This window comes from Electrophorus electricus, chromosome 22, assembly GCF_041902795.1.
Source record: "Electrophorus electricus isolate QZ-2024a chromosome 22, ASM4190279v1, whole genome shotgun sequence".
Classification (NCBI taxonomy): domain Eukaryota; kingdom Metazoa; phylum Chordata; class Actinopteri; order Gymnotiformes; family Gymnotidae; genus Electrophorus; species Electrophorus electricus.
In genome coordinates, this window is record NC_137518.1 from 4105001 (window position 1) to 4126387 (window position 21387).

The 21387-nt window shown below is 43.0% G+C and overlaps 2 protein-coding genes across 3 annotated transcripts in view; both read left to right on the forward strand.

The window, feature by feature from the left end:
* il17rd (interleukin 17 receptor D) overlaps positions 1-10176 on the forward strand; it is a 25025-nt gene extending 14849 nt beyond the window's left edge. The window contains exons 3-13 of the mRNA XM_035520660.2: positions 266-391; positions 2867-2985; positions 3235-3355; positions 3448-3492; positions 3683-3834; positions 5547-5612; positions 6058-6112; positions 6283-6393; positions 6964-7148; positions 7606-8593; positions 9121-10176. Of these exons, the coding sequence (XP_035376553.1) occupies positions 266-391; positions 2867-2985; positions 3235-3355; positions 3448-3492; positions 3683-3834; positions 5547-5612; positions 6058-6112; positions 6283-6393; positions 6964-7148; positions 7606-8593; positions 9121-9239 (2087 nt within the window). The 3' untranslated portion in view covers positions 9240-10176. The remainder of the gene's footprint in view (positions 1-265; positions 392-2866; positions 2986-3234; positions 3356-3447; positions 3493-3682; positions 3835-5546; positions 5613-6057; positions 6113-6282; positions 6394-6963; positions 7149-7605; positions 8594-9120) is intronic.
* A 1766-nt stretch (positions 10177-11942) lies between these two features.
* The window catches only part of arhgef3 (Rho guanine nucleotide exchange factor (GEF) 3), a 54913-nt gene continuing 45468 nt past the window's right edge, over positions 11943-21387 (forward strand). For both annotated transcript variants that reach the window (XM_027001889.3, XM_027001890.3), the window contains exon 1: positions 11943-12214. In XM_027001889.3, the coding sequence (XP_026857690.2) occupies positions 12180-12214 (35 nt within the window). In that variant the 5' untranslated portion in view covers positions 11943-12179. The remainder of the gene's footprint in view (positions 12215-21387) is intronic.

Below are 21387 nucleotides of genomic sequence, written 5' to 3' on the forward strand. Positions count from 1 at the left end.
CCCACGCCGATAGCAGCCGTCCAGCCGAAAGCAGCTGGAGGAGGAAGCGGGTCTGTGGGGGTTAAGGGTGGAGGGGCTCCTCACATGGATGCATGTTTTCACCCACAGTATGCCAAAGCGTGCTTGTCGCAGTTATAGTCCACCAGATCAGTGTTGTGAAATCCTGATTTTTATTGGGGTTTTTTTTCTGCTGTTGTCCCTGTCTGTCTGTCTGTCTGTCTGTCTGTCTTCTCCCCCCCCCCCCCCCATTTCTTGTTCTTTCTAGACTGCTCTTTGAACTGGAACCTATGGGGGAAGCATGCTATTCATGAAGTGAACAACATCACCTTCAGCCATTTGGCTTGTGATAACCAGGCAGCTGTAATGGTCCATTGGATGGCGAGTCCACTTGGTAGGGCCTCTTTCTCTAAAACACACATGCACATACCCTTCCAATCTTCTCACATAGTTACATGGAAATAAAGGGATGTGAAAAGAGAGCTTGGCTCGAAGCAGTAATGTCACCAGGCAAATGTAGAGTTTCCTGTTTCATGTTTGGAGGACTGAAGAAATAAAACTGCAGCTGGTCCCAAAAACCTGGCACAGTGCAGTCAGTTCCACTTTACAGAACATTGGTCTTCCAGGCCTGGATTTTAACAGTCTTGTTTCCGAGTATGAAGGTCTTAACCACACACATGATTTGGGAATGTCCTGCTAGGATGCACTGTATCTCGATGCATGTGTGACAGATATGACCTTAACTTGGGTGGTTTCAATGGTGCCCTGTATTTGGAACACTTGGGTCATACTCAAACACCCTGTGCTCGTCTCTACAAGTACTGAGATGTGGAACGGGCTCCGAGAAGAGTGCGTAGTGAACTCCGCTCGGAACTTGAAACCCATAACAAAACAAATGGCCTTTAAAGTATGCATTTCTGACATGCTTGGCCGCACACTGGGGTGGTTTCTTTTGCCCGTCTCCAGTAGTCTGGCACAGGCAATGGGGGGAAGAGAAGAGCCACTCTGTGTCCTCAGAGTGCCTTCCAGGTCCCGTCCTGATCAAAGGCTTTCTCTCCTTCGGCCGGCCTGTTCGTCAGCCTCGACGGTTGCCCAGATCGGGTCGAGATGGGGAAGGGATCTGTGTGTCGGAAGCGCAGTGGTCTTCGTCCTTGGAGGAATGTGTGCGTGCGTGTGTTTAGAGGCTGAAGGTGCGGGAGGAGGTGTGTGTGTGTTGGGGTGGTGGTGGGGGTGTCCTCTTTTGGCTTCCGTCTGTCGAGGCACTATTGAACTTGGTAATGCGAGCCTTTCGCCTGAGTAGCGAACAATGTGTCCCTTTGTTTGCTTGAGGTTAATCCTTTTCACTGAGACAGGACTCGACACAGCTCTGGTATATAGCAAAGAAATGTAAAGGAAAAAAGCTAAAGTTTAAAAAAAATGTAAAAAAAACCCCCCAAACAAACCCTGAGGTGTAGCACCTTTTTCTGCTAGACCGAGCGCACGTGCAGCTCTCTGTGAAAGCTGAAAAGCTCAATGATGGAGCGAAAGAAGCACAGAGCCCAAAACCAGTTCAACAGCTCTTTGCTTTTTTACCATCTTTTTGCCGCTGGCTCTCCAGTGGCTGTTCGAGGGAGCGCGGACAACGCGTCCGTGCCCCGTGGCGCCCGCGAGCCGATTGAGGTGTGGAGTTACGAGCTGCCGCGAAGGGCCGGGGCCCTTTCAGATCCGCTTCCCTCCGTGGTAATCGGAACCACACGGCGTGCGTGCGTGCGTGCGTGCGTGCGTGTGGAGGGCGGGTCCTTCCTTCCCCCACCCCTTTTCTCTTGTCTACCCCTACAGCTGATAAGAGAGAAATGTAATTAAGAGGGAGGATGGCTGGCACTCGCTGCAGGGCACGGGAATGCTCCCTTGGCACGCACACACCCTGTCCTCTCTGTATGCCGCCTCTCCTGCTCCAGGGGTGCCAATAAAAGGAGAGAAGGGGGGGGGGGTGGGGGGGAGCATGCAGATTTTCGTGCTCTTGACACCGTGCTGTCAGACCGAGTGGCGCTAGCAATTTTGGACACCAAAAGGCCATCATAATTAGGCTCAGAGAAAGACTCCTCAATTCTTATGCTGGGCTGAAGGCTGCCTCTTGGAGAGCTTTCAAAAGGCACTCTTGAAATGTAGTCCATTAAAGATTATCACTCACCTCACTGAAGTGGTGATCTGTGGCATAATCGGAAGGTTTGCACAAACTGATAGTGTGGTTTGCCTGTCAGATGCACTTTAGTTACCTTCCATTTGAAGGTCATAGAGATTTGTGAGATGAAGTTGCTGACCATGTTTCTGTAAATATTCTTTCAGGGACATTCTTGTTTTAACTGTGTGTTGCTTCTCCCTTTCTCCAATATAACTGCTTATATGGTAGCTAATGAATTTTACTTATTTGGACAGTGTCATTACTACATATCATGCTTTTATTTCCCAACACTGGGAATAATTTTCCTTTTCATGTCCCTTAAAAACTTTAGAAACAACAAAGCAATCAAAATAATGTCTCATGCAGAGACACCATGGTGCAGTGTTACGCTGTGACACAAAATGTTCTTGTTATTCAAGCTGATGGGACAAGTATTCCAAGCAACCGATGTTGCCATTATAATAATTATTTGCCACATGCCGTCAAACAAGTTATTTTTGAAAGAGCCATTGTGGGATTGCCAGTGTTTGTTGTTACCGCCATGTTTTAATTTAATAACGTATCCCTAGAGCAGATGGAGCAAGGTGTTGACATCACCAAGGTTGTAGGTGCAATTCCCATATCGCATATACTGATAACCATCACTGCAGCTTGTACTGGTTAAGAGTGTATGCCAAATGCTGAAAATGTAAACATAAATATGCACAGGGATAGAACATGTGAAGGGCTTTCGAGTATATCTGGAGGACAAGAACCCAGAGGGAAAGCAGTGTCAACACATGATCCTGAAAGATCCGCGCCAACTCAATTTCTCCTTTAAGAATGTTGTAAGTAAACAAAATCATGGTAAATGTTAGGGTCTGGATTCACAGACACAGATTAGTCCTAAACCTAGACTAAAATGCATGTTCAGTGGTCAGCACTAACATGACTATTTAGGCCAAGACTACGTGTAATGCATGCGCAGAAATAATTTCAGAAGTTGATCTAGTTAGTCTTTTGGTGGAAAGAATTGTTGGAGTTTCACCCACCCATCTGTTTGGCTTTAATGAGTGCATGTTCTCTCTGTTCAACAGAAAGTGAGCTCTCAGCCCTTCGTCGGTCTGGCCTTCGACATGGACTACATGGTCCGGATTGTTCCCTTTCCCACCTTCATGAACGACAGCTTCTTCCCTCCTTCCTTTCTGCGCACTAACAGTAAGTCACCGTTTCGCTGTCTGAGCATAAAGCGTTTCATGAGAATGTAATGAATTATTTTCAGCATTTGCTCTTCCGTTTGGTTGTTACAGGTTGTGAAGTGCTTCTTGGCCCAGACAACCTTGTCTGCAAACCATGTGAGTTGCATACTATGGCGCGTATCACACAACCTCTCAGAGTAGGTGTGCTGATCTAGGATCTGTTCCTGTCAGTAAATACATAAGTAAATGACATTAGGAATCTAATCCTAGGTCAGTACTCCTACCCTAAAGAAGGTCTCATGTGGTGGAGGAAAAAATGGTAGAAATTCTTCTCCTTTTTTGACAGTTTGGAAGCCCAAGACGCTAAACGTCTCCCAAATCGGCTCAAACTTGCAAGTTGTGTTCGATCCTGCTCCTCCTGCGTTTGGATATAACACCTATTACCTCTACTATAAGTTGCGTCAGGAGGGCCACTTCAGACTGAAACGCTGCAAACCGGTTAGGATGGTTCACTTTTTTTTTTTTTCCTTTTTTTTGTTTTGTTTTGAGTCAAAAATGGACTATACCAAAATACTAATCGGGTTAACCGAGAATCTGTTAAACTAATCCTTCTTACATGTGCTAATTGTCCTGTTGTTGGATTTTGTCTGTGAGAAAAAATGTTGCTGGCAGAATGTTCTACGATGGAAAGTCAAGAGCACATTATCGTGTGTAACATATATTCTAATCCTTACAAAAAGGTAAAACACAGATTTGAATTCCATATTTCTGGAAATTCGCCAGGTGTTGCTCAAGTAATCAAGCCAACACCTCATTGGCCTAGAGCAGACTATGCAACCTGTAGCTAGTGAAGCAGCCAAGTTAGCCAACTGTAACTAGTTGCAACTGTAACTGCAGCTCTGCACCCATCGGGTTCTGGGTCTGAACACTCACTGGGCACACTGTCCAACTCTGGGTTTCCTAGCAACAACTCTCTCTGATCATAATAGCATTCTATCCCTGCGAGGGCCAACTTGCTCATCAGTTCTACATTAATTACTAAGACATTTCACCAGGAGCTTAAGTAACCAATTGGCCAAGCTCAGCGAAACTTCAGTATAGCATTAGAAGATAACGTATAGCTAAATTAAATTGCCAGAATTTGAAAAGCACAGTCATTTACCAAACTCATTTATGGGTGTGTAGACAGCTCCCCTGCACCAGGGTGGAGTGGACAGGGCTAACAGCTAATGCATTCAGCAGCATGTAATGTTCTTGCCAGACACTGGAATAATATATAGACACGTGGGGTGCGTCAGCTAGCAGCCCTGCACCTCATGGGGTCGTTTCGACTACTCCTGCCACGGGGGAGATGTGTTCCCTTGCTTTTCACTCTCTTGTCGCGATGGAAACACAGACCTAAAGACTTGAGTGCTTTCCCAGCAACACTTTGTTACTGAGAGACCAAGATGGGAACTGGACATAACCCTTCATTTACTCTTGGAAGACTTTTTTGGCCCAGTTTATTATTTAGAGTCTCGTTGGGGTTTTGGTGGGAGGCATCAGGGACCACTGGCTTAAGCTGCCACTTTGTGACTTTTGGGAAAGTGTTTGTTTCTTTTCCCACCCAAATCACATTAAAAGAGGCTTCATTTGCATAGGCATGTTTATTACGTGACTAGGTTGTAGTGTTGTACATTCACACTGTTCTGTTTTGGGCCAGATACAGTTGTTTTGGCTGTGAAGTAACTCAAGGTTTGGTTCACATCAGTTGTGGTAACCAAGCTTTGGTTACCACAACCTAACACTCTCACACACTCTCCCTTTCAAACCGTGAAAAAAGCAGAACCAGTGTCACTTTGGGAATTCTACACTGATATACGCCATGTCTGCTTTAACATGCCATGCATTGTTGTACCAATAATGGGGTTGAAATTTGAGGTGCTCGGGGGCATTGGTGGGGAATTCCAGTGCCATACCATCGCTCTTAATCATGAAAAACATTTGCAGTGAACTGACTTCAGCCACTCAGTTAATTTACGAACAATGACCCACAATTATTTCACATTTGCAATGTTTGCATATATTTTGATGGTTTACTTGATGTGATTAATAATTTTGTGAACACCAAGTGACAAGTGATGCATGTGCAAAGATGTTATTGTGTACCTTGGACTCCATTACTGACTAGCTTTAGAGGAGGGTTTAAAATGTCTGTTCGCTTTTCACAGGAGCTCAATAGCCCAAAAACAACATGTGTTCTTCAAGATGTCACCCCGGGAACGTATGCAATAGAGGTGAATATTTTTGCACGCGTTACAGAAAGAAAAGTTCTGAGTGAAGAAAATGGTAATGTGGAGCAGTAAATTGAATTTGCACTTGTGAGGTTACAGTTACTCTAGTCAAGGCTGATGCAGTGTTCTCTGTGGTTCTCGTCTTGACACTGTGTCCTATGTAGAGATATAGATATGGCACTCAAGTTAAATTTGAGTCACGAATTGTAACTTGGGTTATTGCTTGTCTCTGTTTGTCTACAGCATTTGCAAATGAAACAATTTCTTATAATTTCAAGTCTCTTAATTATTCATATATGGATCTCTGGAAGCCCATTGAGGACTTGACTTGGATTTAGTCACTGTCACATCATTGTGAGGCAGGCGACCTTGCCTCAAGTGTCAGTGTGTTGACTGCAACACAGAGACATAGGAATGAAACCACTTTCTTGTTTTCTGAATATTGCAGCTCCGCGATGACGCAAACAACACGAGAAGACAGACGCAGTACCACGTGAGCCAAGGTGAGGCGCTGCAGCGGGCTCAGAAAACCTGGTTGGCAGATCACCAAACCATGCGGATGGGACTGGGAACACGTTCAGTGAAGCTGTGAAAAACTGAGGTATAGGCTGCTGGACCTCAGCAGCTCCATCTGCTGCACAACCTCACGCGTGGTCGACTGCTCTGTTTTCAGTGCATTCTCCCTGGGCCGGTCCAATCCGCGCCATGGCCATCACCGTGCCTCTGGTCATCCTGTCCGCCTTCGCAACCCTCTTCACCGTCATGTGCCGCAAGAAACAGCAAGGTGAGTGCCCCCCCCCCATTAGTCCAGATCTTATTACGCCACCCCAACCCCACCCCCACTCGCTTTTGTCCAGTGCCTGTAAGATGAGCTCTGTAATCTCTTGGCATGTACGAGGATTAATGGCTCACAAAGTCTAAGTGTTTGTAGTCACACATTCTACTGTTGCTCTGCTTGTGAGGGGACAAAGGAAAACTGCTTGTGAGGCTGTTTGCGTGCAGCGAGTCTCACGGAGCTGAAATAATTAACATGTATTTGCAGAACCGCCAAATATGCTGTGATGGTTGAGGTGCGAGTCTACTATTCAGGTTTCTGAAGTTTAATGTTAAGTGGTGTGAGATGTCTGCAGTCACCTTGGGATTGGATACCTCAGAGACAAAATTGTGCTACTATAAAGTGATGTTTGGATTTGTTTTTATAGTCAGTCTAAGTGAACTTTCATCATATGGTAATGATGAATTGCAGATGGTGAATCACAGAAGATTCCAATGGTTTTTAAACCCCCCCCCAACTACAAATCATCATCTCTGAGCCTGGTTGAACCTTCTTCTCTGATCACAAATCTCTCCACAGAGAACATTTACTCCCACCTCGATGAAGAGAGCTCCGAGTCGTCATCTCACACCACCGTTTTGAACACGGAGAGGCCCCGGCCCCGGCCCAAAGTCTTCATCTGCTACTCCACGAAGGACTGCCCCAAACACCTTGCCGTCATCCAGAGCTTCGCCTTCTTCCTGCAGGACTTCTGTGGCTGTGATGTAGGCTGCTGTCTTTGCTGAAACCAGTTTAGATCAATTAAAGGGCTACCCAAAATATAAACTACCGAAAAATCTACTGATGGCTGGAAATCAGGGGGCTGATGTCTGATGTGAATCAGCGGGAAATCAGGGGGCTGATGTCTGATGTAAATCAGGGGGCTGATGTCATGTGAAGGCAAAGGCTTAATTATGGACTTTGAACAAGCTAGACGTTCTCTAGAACTTATATGTACAAACTGCCACCTGCTGGCTGTGGTAAAAAATAAAACCTTTTTAAAAACCTTTTCATTTAGTAATTATTTGGATATATTTTGGGTCAGAGCTAATTAATTTTCCAGCACAATTATATTCACATAAAATAAACTTTGTAAATGAGCTTTGCTGGTGATTTTTATATTTCAAATTACAGTCAGATGAGAGATTAATGCAGTATGTATTCTGTTGTTTCTGCTTGTAGGTGGTGTTGGATCTTTGGGAGCATTTGGAGATTTGCAAGGAAGGTCAGATGGCCTGGCTGAGCCGAAACATTGACGAGGCTCACTTCCTCATCACCGTGTGCTCCAAAGGCCTCAAGCACTTTGTGGAGAAGAGGCAGCAGAAAGGGAAGGCCGCGTCGAAGGAAAGGAACAGAGAGCTGCCCGCGGGCAACGCGAGCAGCAGGGACCTGTTTGTCGTGGCGGCCGCCCTGATCGGCGAGAAGCTGCGCGACGCCCGCCAGAGCTCGGCCGACCTCTCGCGCTTCATGGCCGTGTACTTCGACTACTCGCGCGAGAGCGACGTGCCGACGCAGCTCGCCCTGGCTCCCCGCTTCAAGCTGATGGACCAGCTGCCGCAGCTTTTTGCGCGTCTCCACTCGCGGCAGCTCAACCTCCCTGAGTGCGAGCCGCAGCCGCCTAACGTCAGCAAGCGCAACTACTTCCGCAGCAGGTCTGGCCGCTCGCTCTACGTGGCCATCTGCAACATGCACCAGCACATTGACCAAGAGCCCGACTGGTTTGAGCGGCAGATCACGCCCCTGTCCCTGGTATCGCCAGCCCCACCCTCTGGCCGCAAGCGCGACTCGGGCCTCGCGCTCAACGAGGTGGTGCTGAAGCGGCCCAGCGACAGCGAGCAGCCCATCAGGAACAGCATTTGCGTTCCGCCCGTGGTGTCGCAGCATGGGGTCTTCTCGCTGTCTGGCCCTGCCTCGAATCTGGTGGCAGGTGACGCAGGGGAGAGTTCGGCCGCTGCCGTGGCGTCCTCTAGCCAGGAGGCGAGGGCTTCGCCGAGGCCTCCGTGTCATGCCGATGGCTCTGCGAGTCCCCCGGAAATGCCCAGAGACTCGGGTATCTATGACTCTTCGGTGCCCTCCTCAGAGCTATCCATCCCGTTGATGGAGGGGCTTTCCCCAGACCAGGCTGACTCTTCGTCCTTAACCGACAGCATATCATCATCCTCTGGACTAGGTGAGAACTCGTTTACCTACTGCAGAAGGGCTGGTTCAGGGCGTCTGTGCGTTACAGAACAATTGAGTACAATTGAGTAAGGGCTGGGCTGGAAACTATTTGTTTAGTAGACCTTTAGTAATGGGGCAGACCCAAATAACATTTCACGGGCTTCAAACAAAAGCCGATTTCTCTGACACGTTTGCTGTCTCGCTTCAGTAGCCACGTGAACACCTGTGCAGTACACTATGCTCGATCTAGAGAGGAGGACTGAGTGAATTGAAGCCAACTAATATTCTTGAATTTCATATTTAAGAATATAATAAGTCGAACCTTTTAAAGGCCATTGCTGTTTTGAAGTTTAGCCTACATTTGCAAATAAATTGGAAAAAACTTCAGAATACTGTCTTTTTTCCCCCTTCACTCTCTCGCGCTTGCTCGCTCTCTCTCACACACACACACACACACACACACACACACACACACTTCCACACCTGTCCACCAAAGCTATAAGTCCATTGTTCACTGAGCCTTCTTTTTGTTTTCAGGGGATGAGGAGCCCCCTGTTGGCAGCTCGCTACATACCACCGTCTCCACCATCTGTAAGGCAGAGCTTCACCACAGCCTGGAACAGGGTGAGGCACTCGAAGCACCAGGCTCCCCCTAGTGTCCTTTGCCTGGATATGCATTGCCACTTTACTGCCTTCATTTTCATGTGACTCAAGTGAACAAGCCCTCATGTGGAATCAAAAGTGAAGAACCCCATGGTTTCTTGTGTGAGAATCTGGAGGCTTTCACTGAGTCATTACAGAAGAATTTTACTGAACAAGGGGACTGTTAAAGAAAGCAGGTACACAGTATGTGGCAAGGATGTGCTATCTAACCAAAGCGGCTGTGCATATTTTTTGTGTACATCCTTCTTCTGTAGTCTTTAGCACGAAGCATTGAGTATAGCATAAAACTGTTTTATTCATCAAGTCCATCAAATGACCAATTACTGTTTACCACTTCATGAAAAGTCTCATTTAAACTTCAGTGTGGTGGTGTGTTGGGTTTATGGTACCAGGAAAATGTGGTGTTAACCATATTTTGAATGTGGAAATGGGTAAGCTTCTAATTCTTCTTTTTTTTTTAATGTTGACTTTTATTTATTTATTTTATATTAACGTTTATCACTGTTGGTCCCTATGACACACAGAGAAGTTTGAGAAATTCTGTATACTCTGACATGATACACATTCAGCTATTGTGCAAAAATGCTATTTTACCCACTGGTGATTTTGTTTATAATGACTGTTTTGGTGGAGTACTCATTTCAAGAGCATTTTTATTACATACTTTTGGTGTTGTGGTTTGAATGTCAGAGCAAAGGCTACAATAAATGAACCAGATTATGCAAATATTTCGATTCCAATAAAGTGAAGAGCAGCAAATAATTGTAGATATTTGAATTTACATTTGTCAATTTACTGAAAATCTACTTTGTTTTTGTACAGTTTTTAGAATATTAGAAGTGATTTCTACATTATATATGAACATTGTACTGTTTTATAGTACTTTCATGTAGGAAATACATGTTAATAAAACACAAATTTTTATTTGTACTGGTCACATTTGGTCACTAAGGTTATAAAAACGTTATTTGATTATATAAAAAAAACCCACACATTTTAAAATAAAACTGACCTTCTAGAACAATTAAAATGATTACTAATTACTACAAAGTGATCCGGCGAGAACGCCGTTTAACTTATTTTGGAGCCCACTAACTGACGATGCTTGTATTTCCAGATGTGTCCACTGTAGGGCAGCAGAGATGCATTTGTCAGAGAAGACCGTCCGTTGAGTGCAATCCTCTGGAGGAATTAGTGGTCAAAATTAAATAATTACCTAATTAAATATCGATATGAGGTGTTATAAAAAATAAAGTGAATGTGCACAAATGACAATTTGATCTATTTAATAATATACTAAATTAGCTGTGCGTATGAAACCATGTATTTAATTATGATAGCTGTGAACGATCGCTCACAGGAACATGAAATAACCAAGTTACAACGGTCACGTCCCGCATCAACTCCTGGTGGGATGGGGTTTGGTTTTATGATTGATTGGTGTTCACTTGATCGTTCATATCTAACTCAATATGGCTACGCCAGAGAGAAAAATGATGTTTTCTAAGAATTAATAAGAAATTGTTTCAGTAAAGCGCCCTGTGAACAATATACTTATGTTAGTGGTCACGGATATTGTCTATATTGTTCCAGTATGGTACGAATAATCATGCTACTTCCATGAATTTCTAACGAGGGATATAACTCGATACGTATGTAACTAATCTTAACTAGATAATGTTATGTTCGTTAACCTAGCTAAATAGGCCCAGTCCACTGCCGGTTAGCACCAAACTGACCTGTAACTTGACCTACATTTTATTAAACGTTTTGTTTTGCTTACAATAATATTATCGAAATAAAGGCTTTGTCTTATTCTTTGCAAGCATTACAACACAAACAAGGGGGAACAGTTACAGAACAAAAAGCTTGCAGAAGTGAGCGAGCTAACTCATGTGGGACTGCCAACATTGCCTTTAACAGCAGTAACGTTAGAATGAGATGTCAGGGTGGATGTAGCTGGATGTTTATCTCAAAGGTATAGCTAAGCTTTTATCTGCAGCCCCATGCAACAACTCCTGTTGTAGCTGATTCTCCCGACGTATCATTATTTGGCTCGATGCTCGATTGCTCTCACTGCAGCTGCCGAAGGAGCCAGTCACAACCAATCACACCTCGATGTATATTGATGGGTGACATTGACTGAATTTCAAGCCATATTACAGGTCAGTCTACAGCGTCACTGAAATATATAAATAAATTAAGAAAATGTTACATTATTTAAACTCACTTAATCACCCCCCCCCCCTTTTAACCTGCCAGTAACCTATCCAGAAAAGCAAATGAAGTCAGGTGGAGTGTTTAATAAAGAAACAGGAACTGAGAATCGTTTATAGCCTGCACTGAAACAAAACGATAGTATTTGCCTATAAATGCACAAGGGCGATTTAACAATAAAAAACGTAGAAACATTTAACTTATTTGCCAGTAGCACATACACATTCTGCCGTAGTCTGTTACAGTTGAACATTTCACGAGTTTGTCGATAAATCCATAATTCTAATTAGTTTGCAGACAAAATCACAACGCTTAGTTTCACTGCTGTTCAACTTCGGCGATAGGGGCCCCACGTTGACGCCCACGACTACAAGGGCGGGGCTTGGAGCTTCGACCCCGCCCTCGCTGAAGGCTGTGGGAATTGAGGCGTGCACTTGTATAACACTGAGGAAAAGCAATGAAAAAAGATACCTTCCTAGTATTAAAAAAAAGTACTTCCAAGTTTAAGGCTAGTGTCAAGGTAACAGCTACACTGATGTCATATATTTATATGAAAAACATAAGTGAACAGACACGTAGCGCAGGTTTTTCGGACTGTAATTAAAGCATCATTCGGTGGACGGACTGTCTATAGTAACATCTTCTTGGTCATCGTTTATGGAGCGCTGAATTGGATATCTCATTTTCCTGTGTGAATTGAAAACATTCTTGGTTCCATGCAAAGGAGTGCTGGAAGTAATGAAGTGTCCGGGTAAGCACAAAACTACTTTATTTGATTTTGAAAATAATAGTAGTAATAATAATAATAATATACTGAACACAACCGTAATGTCAGAAAATGACTTGTTCATAGAATACACTGATTATGAATAGCAGGAAAAGTAACTCGGCGTTTGTTTGAAGTCGACAGTTTCGTTGAAAAGGCTAGACTACATTTCATGTTCATGTAGATTATTTTTTGAAGGACAAAAGTAGTTTTTTGTCTCTCCTCATGTTGAACTTGCACCTGATATTTGGCTGGTAACAAGTTGGGCCATATGTATTTGACAAAGGAAAAATAAAGTGACGGACTGAGTGGTGCTATATACCTTATATAATATATGTATATATTTTTAATAACACCCTTGTGTCTTTTAAACTGTCTTTTACTTGAATATTAAAAAAACACATAACTTATGCTTGTGCATTTCACACTTTGGTGTCTTTTTAATTTACAAACCTATGACGTTTTGTCATGTTTTGTCAAAACCTTAAAACTATTTTATGTTGATAGTTCAGAGTACAATCCTCATGTAATTCCACCAATGGAACGTAAATTTAGAATTCGTATTATATCAAGGATTAAAGGTTTAGGTCTCCTCTTATGATTCCCATACATTGTTGTCCTTATGCACGCACTGTGCTGCAGTTCACAGGCCAGGCATGTGGCCTTTCTCTCTGGGCCTTTTCACTGGTAAACATAGCGTTACCTTGTGACATGCCGGTTCTTTGTGGAGGAGAAATCACTGGCCAGGGAGGGAGAGACCTCTGATGGTTCAGCAAAATCGTTCAAAGCACTGCTAATTGTAGGCTTTGGTGCTGCAAGGTCAAGAGACCAGAGCCACAGCAAGTCTTCATTTCAGAGCTCCTCAATGCTTTAAGAATTTTTTGTGTGTTCTCTGTGATTTGGCCACACTGGGGACAGTTTTGCATGACAGCTGTGACCACAGATATGAAATAAAAGTACGGCCCTTTATATTTAGACGCTAACGGCAGCAGATGTCTGTGTGCCCTGTTTGAGTTCAGAAGGCGGACTCGTGTCAGTAGATATGAGCTCATAAGCCTGGAGGACAGATGAGCGATCTGGGTCATCTTATCAGCAGGTGTTGCTGCCCATCCTGTTTCGCCACATAGCAGCAAGGCTCCTGCATATGTCACGATTTCGCCAGTGAGGCCGAGTTGACAGGCCAGATTTTTTTTCTTCTTAATTTTTGCCTCTTTTGCCAAGCAAAGGTCACACCATGGCACGAAGAGGAACATCAGATCGCACCATGGCGTAATCCACACATTAAACCTTGCTGGATGACTTCCTAATTGTTCTTTTTTTGTTGTTGTTGTTGACTAGCAGCCACCAGGGAGCTACTTGGCTGCTGTGTGTGGCCTGTAGCGCATCCCCTCTTCCTTAGTGGGAATAGCACAGTTTTCTCTGGGTCTTTCAAAGTCCCATCCAGACAGTTTTACACATGGCTGTGCTTCTTTCTTTTTCCTATGGCTGACACAGTAGCATTGGTATCAGTTTGGTATTGGCAGATAACTGCATCACAAAAGTATCAGTTTGAAATATATTTGTGCTGACGTGATAATGAATAGGTTTTACATCATTTAGCTGATGCTTTTATACAAAGTAATGTACAATTCTGACTGAACACAACTTGAGGGTTAAGGGTCTTGCTCAGGGCCCCAACAGTGGCAACCTGGTGGTGGTGGGACTTGATTACTAGTCTGATTACTAGTAATCAGAATGCAACCTTCTGATTACTAGTCAAGTACCTTAACCACTGAGCTACCACTGCCCCCAACAGGGACCCGCATTGTTGGTCTGTGTTACGTTATCTTTATGGTTGTGTTGAGATATTGGCAGACCTAGGCAGGAAAATGCACAGCTGTACTTATCAGTTTATCCACTGTCATTTTGTGTAAGTGTCTCTGCTGCTTGCTCTATGGATCGCTCAGCTGTTTACTGTGCATAACTTGATCAGAAGAAGCAGATTGTCTGAGGCTTCTGGAAGCTTAATGAAGCTTGTGGGCCTACAATTGGATTTTGTGATCATCTTCACACACATGCACTGTAAAACTGTGCCAGAATTTGTTTGAGTTCATTAAAAAAGGTGGTGATTTGCTGAAATATTGACATTCACTGGCTTGTTCCAGCTATTTAAATTTGAAAGATGATTGACAGATTAAACAGTATAACATTCCTAATTTTATTCTGTTGGTCTGTATGAACAAGTAAATTTAGGTGAATGTTTCTGCAATATCCAGGGGATGTCATGAAGAAAATGAAAGTTCCAGCAAATACAGCTGGTGGTAGATTCCAGAGTTTCCTCTTTTGAAAAGAGAAACAGTCACAAAATGCTCACAGGAAATGAGAGTACTCAGAATGTATGGTCAAAAATTCAGTTTTTTCCCCAAACCAATTTTTTTAAACACAGGTATCAGCAGTACTGGTACAGCTTACCTCCCTTATAGTTTGTACGTAATGTACTCTTAGGTTCAAAGCAGATGGTGATATCAAGACAGAACCTGCTTTCATTACCAAGTTTACAAGGATGTGAAAACACAAGCTTCAGAGTGATGTGTAGGGAACGTTCCCACAGGAAAGTACAAGCAAACCGGTCCCTCACCAAACATATACAGCTATGGACTGGTGGCTCATATGTGTGGACTGAATCTGTGCCTGTATTTAGAGATGTGGGGTAAGTTTCTGGTGACCAGATGAAACTTGGTCATGTGGCTAGTAAGGGGGAAAATCCCTTTTGGTCCCACTGTAGCAATGAAAGCAATACTCCAACACCTGACTTGCACTATGAGTACATCTCAAATCTGAAGAAGTAGGTTTCACATACTTTTAGCAGCACATTTTTGAGAAATGCTGCTGAATTCAAACTTTCAATCAAAGCAATATGCTTTTTCAAAACCGGTAGCTAGCCTTGGTCACCAACAATAATCTGTGATTTCAGATTACCAACATGGATTTTCTTAAAGCTGTTGGCTCAGTTATCATACAGTAGAATGCTTGGTGTTTCTCCTAAATTACCAGTGACCAGCAGTCATTCATTCTGTTTATTAGCACCTGTAAAAAGAGCTCTGCAGTGTAACTACAAATCTGGCTTTGCTTTATCAATAATACATTTGTGTTAACACACTGTTTCCACATTCGGTCCTTGACTGTTTGTCAGTGTGCTAGACAGGCTGGGAAGATCTGGTATCCAAAGAGCAAACAAAGGAAGAACTGTTGACCCTTTGCAACTAGACACAGGGGCCTTTTAAAAGACTCCTTCAATGTCGTTCACGATTTTGCCTTTCCCCTAATTTTGGACCTGCAGCTGTTTAAGGTCGGCCTCGATGGCTGCGCGTGTGGTGTTCTCTTTCTTCTGGTTGCTCTTCGCCACCTGTTCCGAATGGAATCTGTACTGCGTGCTCACGCTCAGCTGTGAAGAGAAATGTCTGCCACAAACAGGCAGGTGCATTTCTGCCCATGTTGCTTCTGCCGTACATGTTCCAGCCTAAAAATGGCTTATTTCCTTTTAGAACCGATAAGCTCATATAGGTTGGTGAAGCCATTGAGCTGGAATGACTCATTGGAAATGGGCTATGCTGTTTCCAGTGAATTGTGGTTTATGAATAATTCATGGAATGGCTGTTAGTCAATGAACATGACAGAAGTGGTTGAATCAAGGTTTGACCTTGTTGTGATATTGTCCCCATCAGGGAAGTTACTGGTTGTGGTTATTGCGATAGTTATAAGCTTTACAAGCATGTTGGTGTGATAAAATGCATTGACTATACTGTTTCACCATTCCAGATCATTGTCCCTATTTTATCCATCCATCCATCTATTTATTGTTTTCCCATCTTCTTCGCTTACATAGGGAAGAAGTCTTAATTATTGTATGCAATAAGTTGCCACTGTATATCTGAATTGTGGCACTGTATAGCTGAATTATTTTACTTTGCAAGACTTGCCTATTTGATATCTAGCATTTGATATCCACAAATGTGATCAAGTCTTGTCAGCAGTTCCACATAACTTTATAAGTGCTTGATATAGTTTGCACTTCTGTGGTGCATTCAGTGAAATTCACACCTTTTTAGTTTAATGTTTGTTCAAGCAGTACTGAATGTGTTGATGTCAGCACAGCCAGAGCAGCAGATACTATGTGGTCTGGGCCTTTACTGATGTAGTGATGAGAGGCTCTCTGCACCGATATAGAGTGGTATTAAACTATTGCAGCTTTTGTGATGGGGACTAACCAGAACATCAACATGCCAAGTGTTCATATAGATTAAATATGCTCTTCTGCTTTGATCTTTTGTTCTGTAATATGTAAGGACCTCACAGTTCATGTTTAATTTCTCGTGCATGATCATTATCGCAACATTATCCTCTGCCATGCTGTTATTGAAATTGGATGTATTATACAAATGAGAATATGCAAATACCAATGACAAATCTTTCATTGTGTCCTGTGAGATGATGCTAATTTTTCCAAAAACATGTGTTCTGTAGGTGCTTTGACCAGTCCATGCATTCTAGCCAGTTCAAAAGCTTTTGCAATTATACTGTGTAGCAGTATAATCACAATATGATATTTTAACCATAATTTGACCAGATATTCTGTGTATGATGATCTCAGATGAGCTGAGTTTGTGGGGTGTGGAATCAGTGTCATGGTGCATGATGTCATGACTAGTTGTATGTCTATGTGTATGTGTGTGTGTGTGTGTGTGTGTGTGTGTGTGTGTGTGTGTGTGTGTGTGTGTGTGTGTGTATGTATGGTTGGGTGGGTGGGTGGGTGGCTATGTGTGTGTGTTCAGGCTTCCTTTTCTGTTGAGTGGAACATTAATGTAGTTGGAAACAGTGACCAGCAGATCCTTTGGGACTAGGCTGGGGAAACTGCCACTGAGTAATGTATGTTTACACACACACATAGCCAAAGCATCCTCACACACCACCTTACCTTCATCTATAGAAAGAGAATCCTAAAGTAACTTTTATCTGCAAATAAAAGGCACAACAAATGAAGTGCTCAAGATGTCTAAAAGTGAGCACTCAGCAACGCGGCTGTTGTGTACACAAAACACATAGTCAGTTGATTACGGAGCTGACATGGAGAAAGAGCCTTTTTATAAAGATAGTGTGTTATAAAAGAGCTGTGGAATCTTCTAAATACTCTACTTCTTCCTACACACACGCGCACACACACACACACACAGACAGCATATACTCATAAGCACTTGACTTTTAGCAACACGCGCTTCACAGGAAAAAAAAAAATCAAAGCAAAACACATCACACGCACAAAAAGCTCTTCCCCATCCATCGTTCCAGGCTGAGATTCTTCATCGCTCTGCTTTCGCTCAGCAAGCCTTTCATCCTTTGTTACTGCCGTGCCAATCACCCTGAGCTGCAGCAGATCCACTGCAGGGAGAGAGATACTGCAGGACTACTGCTGATGCTCCGAGCAGGTGTGGACGCTGGGGTCAACCCCGGGCCATGCGCTCAGACGGGCGTTTTCCCTCGGCGGCACCGCATCCAGACACTGGATACTCCCTAATGTCATCCGCTGTGAGGGAAGAGAGGCTCGGAGAGAGGCTCAAACTGAAATACGAGACGGAGGGGGTTCGAATGAGACATACGGTAAGAGGGTTGTTGGAGAGGTTAGGTAAAGCAGGGTCTGGTGTGTCTGATGTAGGGAACTCTGTAAAATCCAGCTAATGGCTGTGAGTTTTGAATGTGCACTATTCTACCCAGTGGAACTGGCACAAGCCAGAAAGTTTTCTATGATTCATCTGGGTGATTTCCTGTTTGTAAGGAAAGGATTAATTAATCGCAGTGAATATTGTCTACCACCAGAGGGAGACATATCACTGTAGTCCATGCAGTCAAAACAGATGAACTGTAGTTTCTGTTAATTAAGCGTATTATAATTAATAAGGCAACTTCTGGTAAACGGAATTTACAAATAAAAATATACACTTTATATTTTACAGTGTACCGAGGAATAAAAATGCTAATTTATTTATTTATTTATTTATTTATTTTTTAAATAACTCCTATTAAATTAAATTAAATTAAAAATGGATATAGAATCCCTTAAAGGGTCAATGAAATGAAACAGGAAGCAATAAATTGTGTTACTAAGCCTCAGTTATGTGGAGTGTCTCATCACCACAGATGTGATTTGTGTAATGTCATGAAGAAATACGTGAGGCAATAAGGGAATTTCTTTATATTATTTCCCTTTAACATGTCTGTGCTGTCCAAAGAGAACAGAAGGGAGGAGCTTTGTGTTTATTATTCTTGTCATAGCAACCTCTGCTAGGTTGGGGGGAAAGGTTTACAAAATCAGGTGTCCACGCACATGTTCTTCCCCGTACATGTGTTTCCTCTGCAGGTAAGAGGACATGGGTCAGGAAGCGCAGGTCAGTTTCATATGCTGCTCTTGTACTTTCCATTGAGCAAAGCTTCTTCCTGTCTGGCAATTTTAGAGTTTTCTGACCAGGAGCCTCAAAAACCTGTTTCATAAATTTATCGTAAAGGGAAAAAACCTTTTCTGTAAACAAAGAGATTTGAACTAGGAGTTAATGGAGCAAAGCATGTAGTAATAATAATAATAATAATAATAATGATAATTGAATTTATATAGCACCTTTCACATATTCAGTATATGTGATGAATCATTCACGAAGAAATGAAATAATTTGGATGTTGTGGGTTATTCTTTGTCTGTCTAGTATCGAGTGTTGACTGTTGACAGCTTTTTGAACTATTCTTCTTCATCAGGGCAGTGACAAATGGCCATTTGAGGCATAAATAAAGCAAAATCTTAGGTTGACATGAATCGGTTTCCCCTGCTGTAAGGCTTGTTGGTGGAGTCAAATGGTCAAACAGCGCATTTCTGCCCTTGATAGATAACCCGGGCAATAAAAATATTGATGCCCTCTGCCAGAGATGTATCGAATGACCCCTTTTCACTACTACGCAGTCATGCCAGGTCACTGCAGAGCACTGCATGCTTCTTATCCTCTTTGAGCCGGTTTCACATGTGGCAGTGTTTACTGCGCACCCGCGGTGCAGGGCTTTCACATAAGTCGAACGCATAATTAAAGGACCACTCTCCTAATCTCCGCTGGCTTCTCACGCCCGCAAAATAAAATGTCCACACACGCTCGCTCTCATGCAAGCCTAGCCTCAGCCTTTGGGTTCTCCCACAGTAGAGTTGCAGTAAGCATATTCAATGTCCTCGTGACCTCATTGATTGTGCACGAAGACCTGTAGCATGGCATGTGCAAAGCATGAATACGGCTCCATCCGAATAATTATCTAGTGGCTTTATGTAGTTTAGTGGGGGTTGAATGCTTTGGTCTGGTTTTGAGATACAGATAATGTCTCTGATGATAATAATAAGATTTTTAGGAAGGTCACATTGCTGGAAGACTTTATATTTGTGTGTGTGGGAAATGGGTGCTGTGTAGTGGTGTTTTGTTTTGTTAGACAAAGCCCACAATTCTGCTGATGTGTAAATATATTTTACAGCGGCAAACAAAGCGTATATGATTTAAGTGAAACAATAAATCAGCCTCTGTTGATCTTGTGGTTAGCGGATCAGTCACTGTTTAGTATTTGATGTAACAGAAATGGAAGAACATGATGACATCTGTTTGTTTCTGGCCTTTCTGCATGTCTCAGGTGGCACGTCAAAACGTCTTCGCCGCTTTTTTTGGATTCTTTGTATCTCTGAAACGTTTGACTCGGCGAGCGTACCTCAAAGTTTCATCCACCCCATCTATCTTCTACTGTTGCACTACTCTCCTGAGATACTTGGGGCTTTTTCTGCCTTTGTGTGGACAGTACCAAGCTTGCTAATGGGTAGTCTTCATAATGGGAGGTTGTATCAGTAGCAGGTCTAATGAGAGGGTGTAGCTTGTCTTCACATTAGTTTGACACCTGGAAACTGGGAGAGGTTTTCTAATATCATGCCATTTTAATGTCTTTCTTTTGCTGTTCTATCCATTAAATAAGCAAACAATGCTTCTGTAGTCACTAGGTGGATTCTTAATAAACAAGGAGTGACAAAGTGCTGGAACTGTACAATACTGTCCGGCACCAACATAAGATAACAATCCTATGTGTCCATCTCATTATAAACTATGATGTGAGTAAGTCTCCCTTTTCCAACAAACAAACCTAAAATATACATAATCTCTGACATTTTACTGTCATCTCCTAAAACTCCTTTTAGGACCCTCGTGCTATTATGATTATTAAAAAAACTTGTACATCGTTTTCCTGCCCCCTTGAACAAACAAACATAATATCAGTGTTCTGGTGGAGTGGGTGAAATCATACATTAACCACCCACACTTGGAAGTTGATTATACAGTGCCTCAACCAAATAACATGATGGAATGAAAATCCAAGTGCACAAAGGTAAGTGGGTATGATGGCATCTAGTGCGCCCTGCAAGTAAGTGCACATTAGACACACCGGTGTTCACTCCTGAGGGGTCTGAGTCACAGAGCCTGCAGAGTGGGTGTACCAGTCCATTTATGGCTGTTTCCTGAGCACCTAGTCACTGGAGCCTATGGGTCCCTTTCATTGGAAGTTTGGTTCACACTTTGCTGTTTTGTTTTGTTTTTTTTTTCTCTTCATGATTTAGAGAAGTGTTTACAGAGATGATAACAAAGGCTCCTCAAAGGTGATCTGTGTTCTCTTGGCTTTCTAATTTGGTGATTTTATCTTCAGAAACTGTTCTGTTCTGTGAATATCATCAGAATACCTTTTGTGTCTGAGTAGATTTTTCAGGTAATTCTTTTCTCCCCCTGTAAATCTAAGTAACATACTGTGGGTGCGCGTGCATGCACGTGTGTGTGCGTGCCTGCCTGAGACTGCCTATCTAAGGATGTGATTTAACAAATATCACTATAGTTGCTGGTCTCTGGTCAGTGTATACTTATCAAGCCAGTGCTCCATATCCTGGCCTTTTAAAGGCTGTGGTAAGAAAGCACCCTGCAGATAAAGCACAAAAAGAGGGTTTCGTCAGACCCTGGGGGAAGACGGGGTGTCTGAGAGATAACAGACTGCCACAAATCTCACTTAGACAGTGGAGAAAGATGAGGACCTTGATTTGCCATGATTTAAAGGCCCAGTAATAAGTCAGG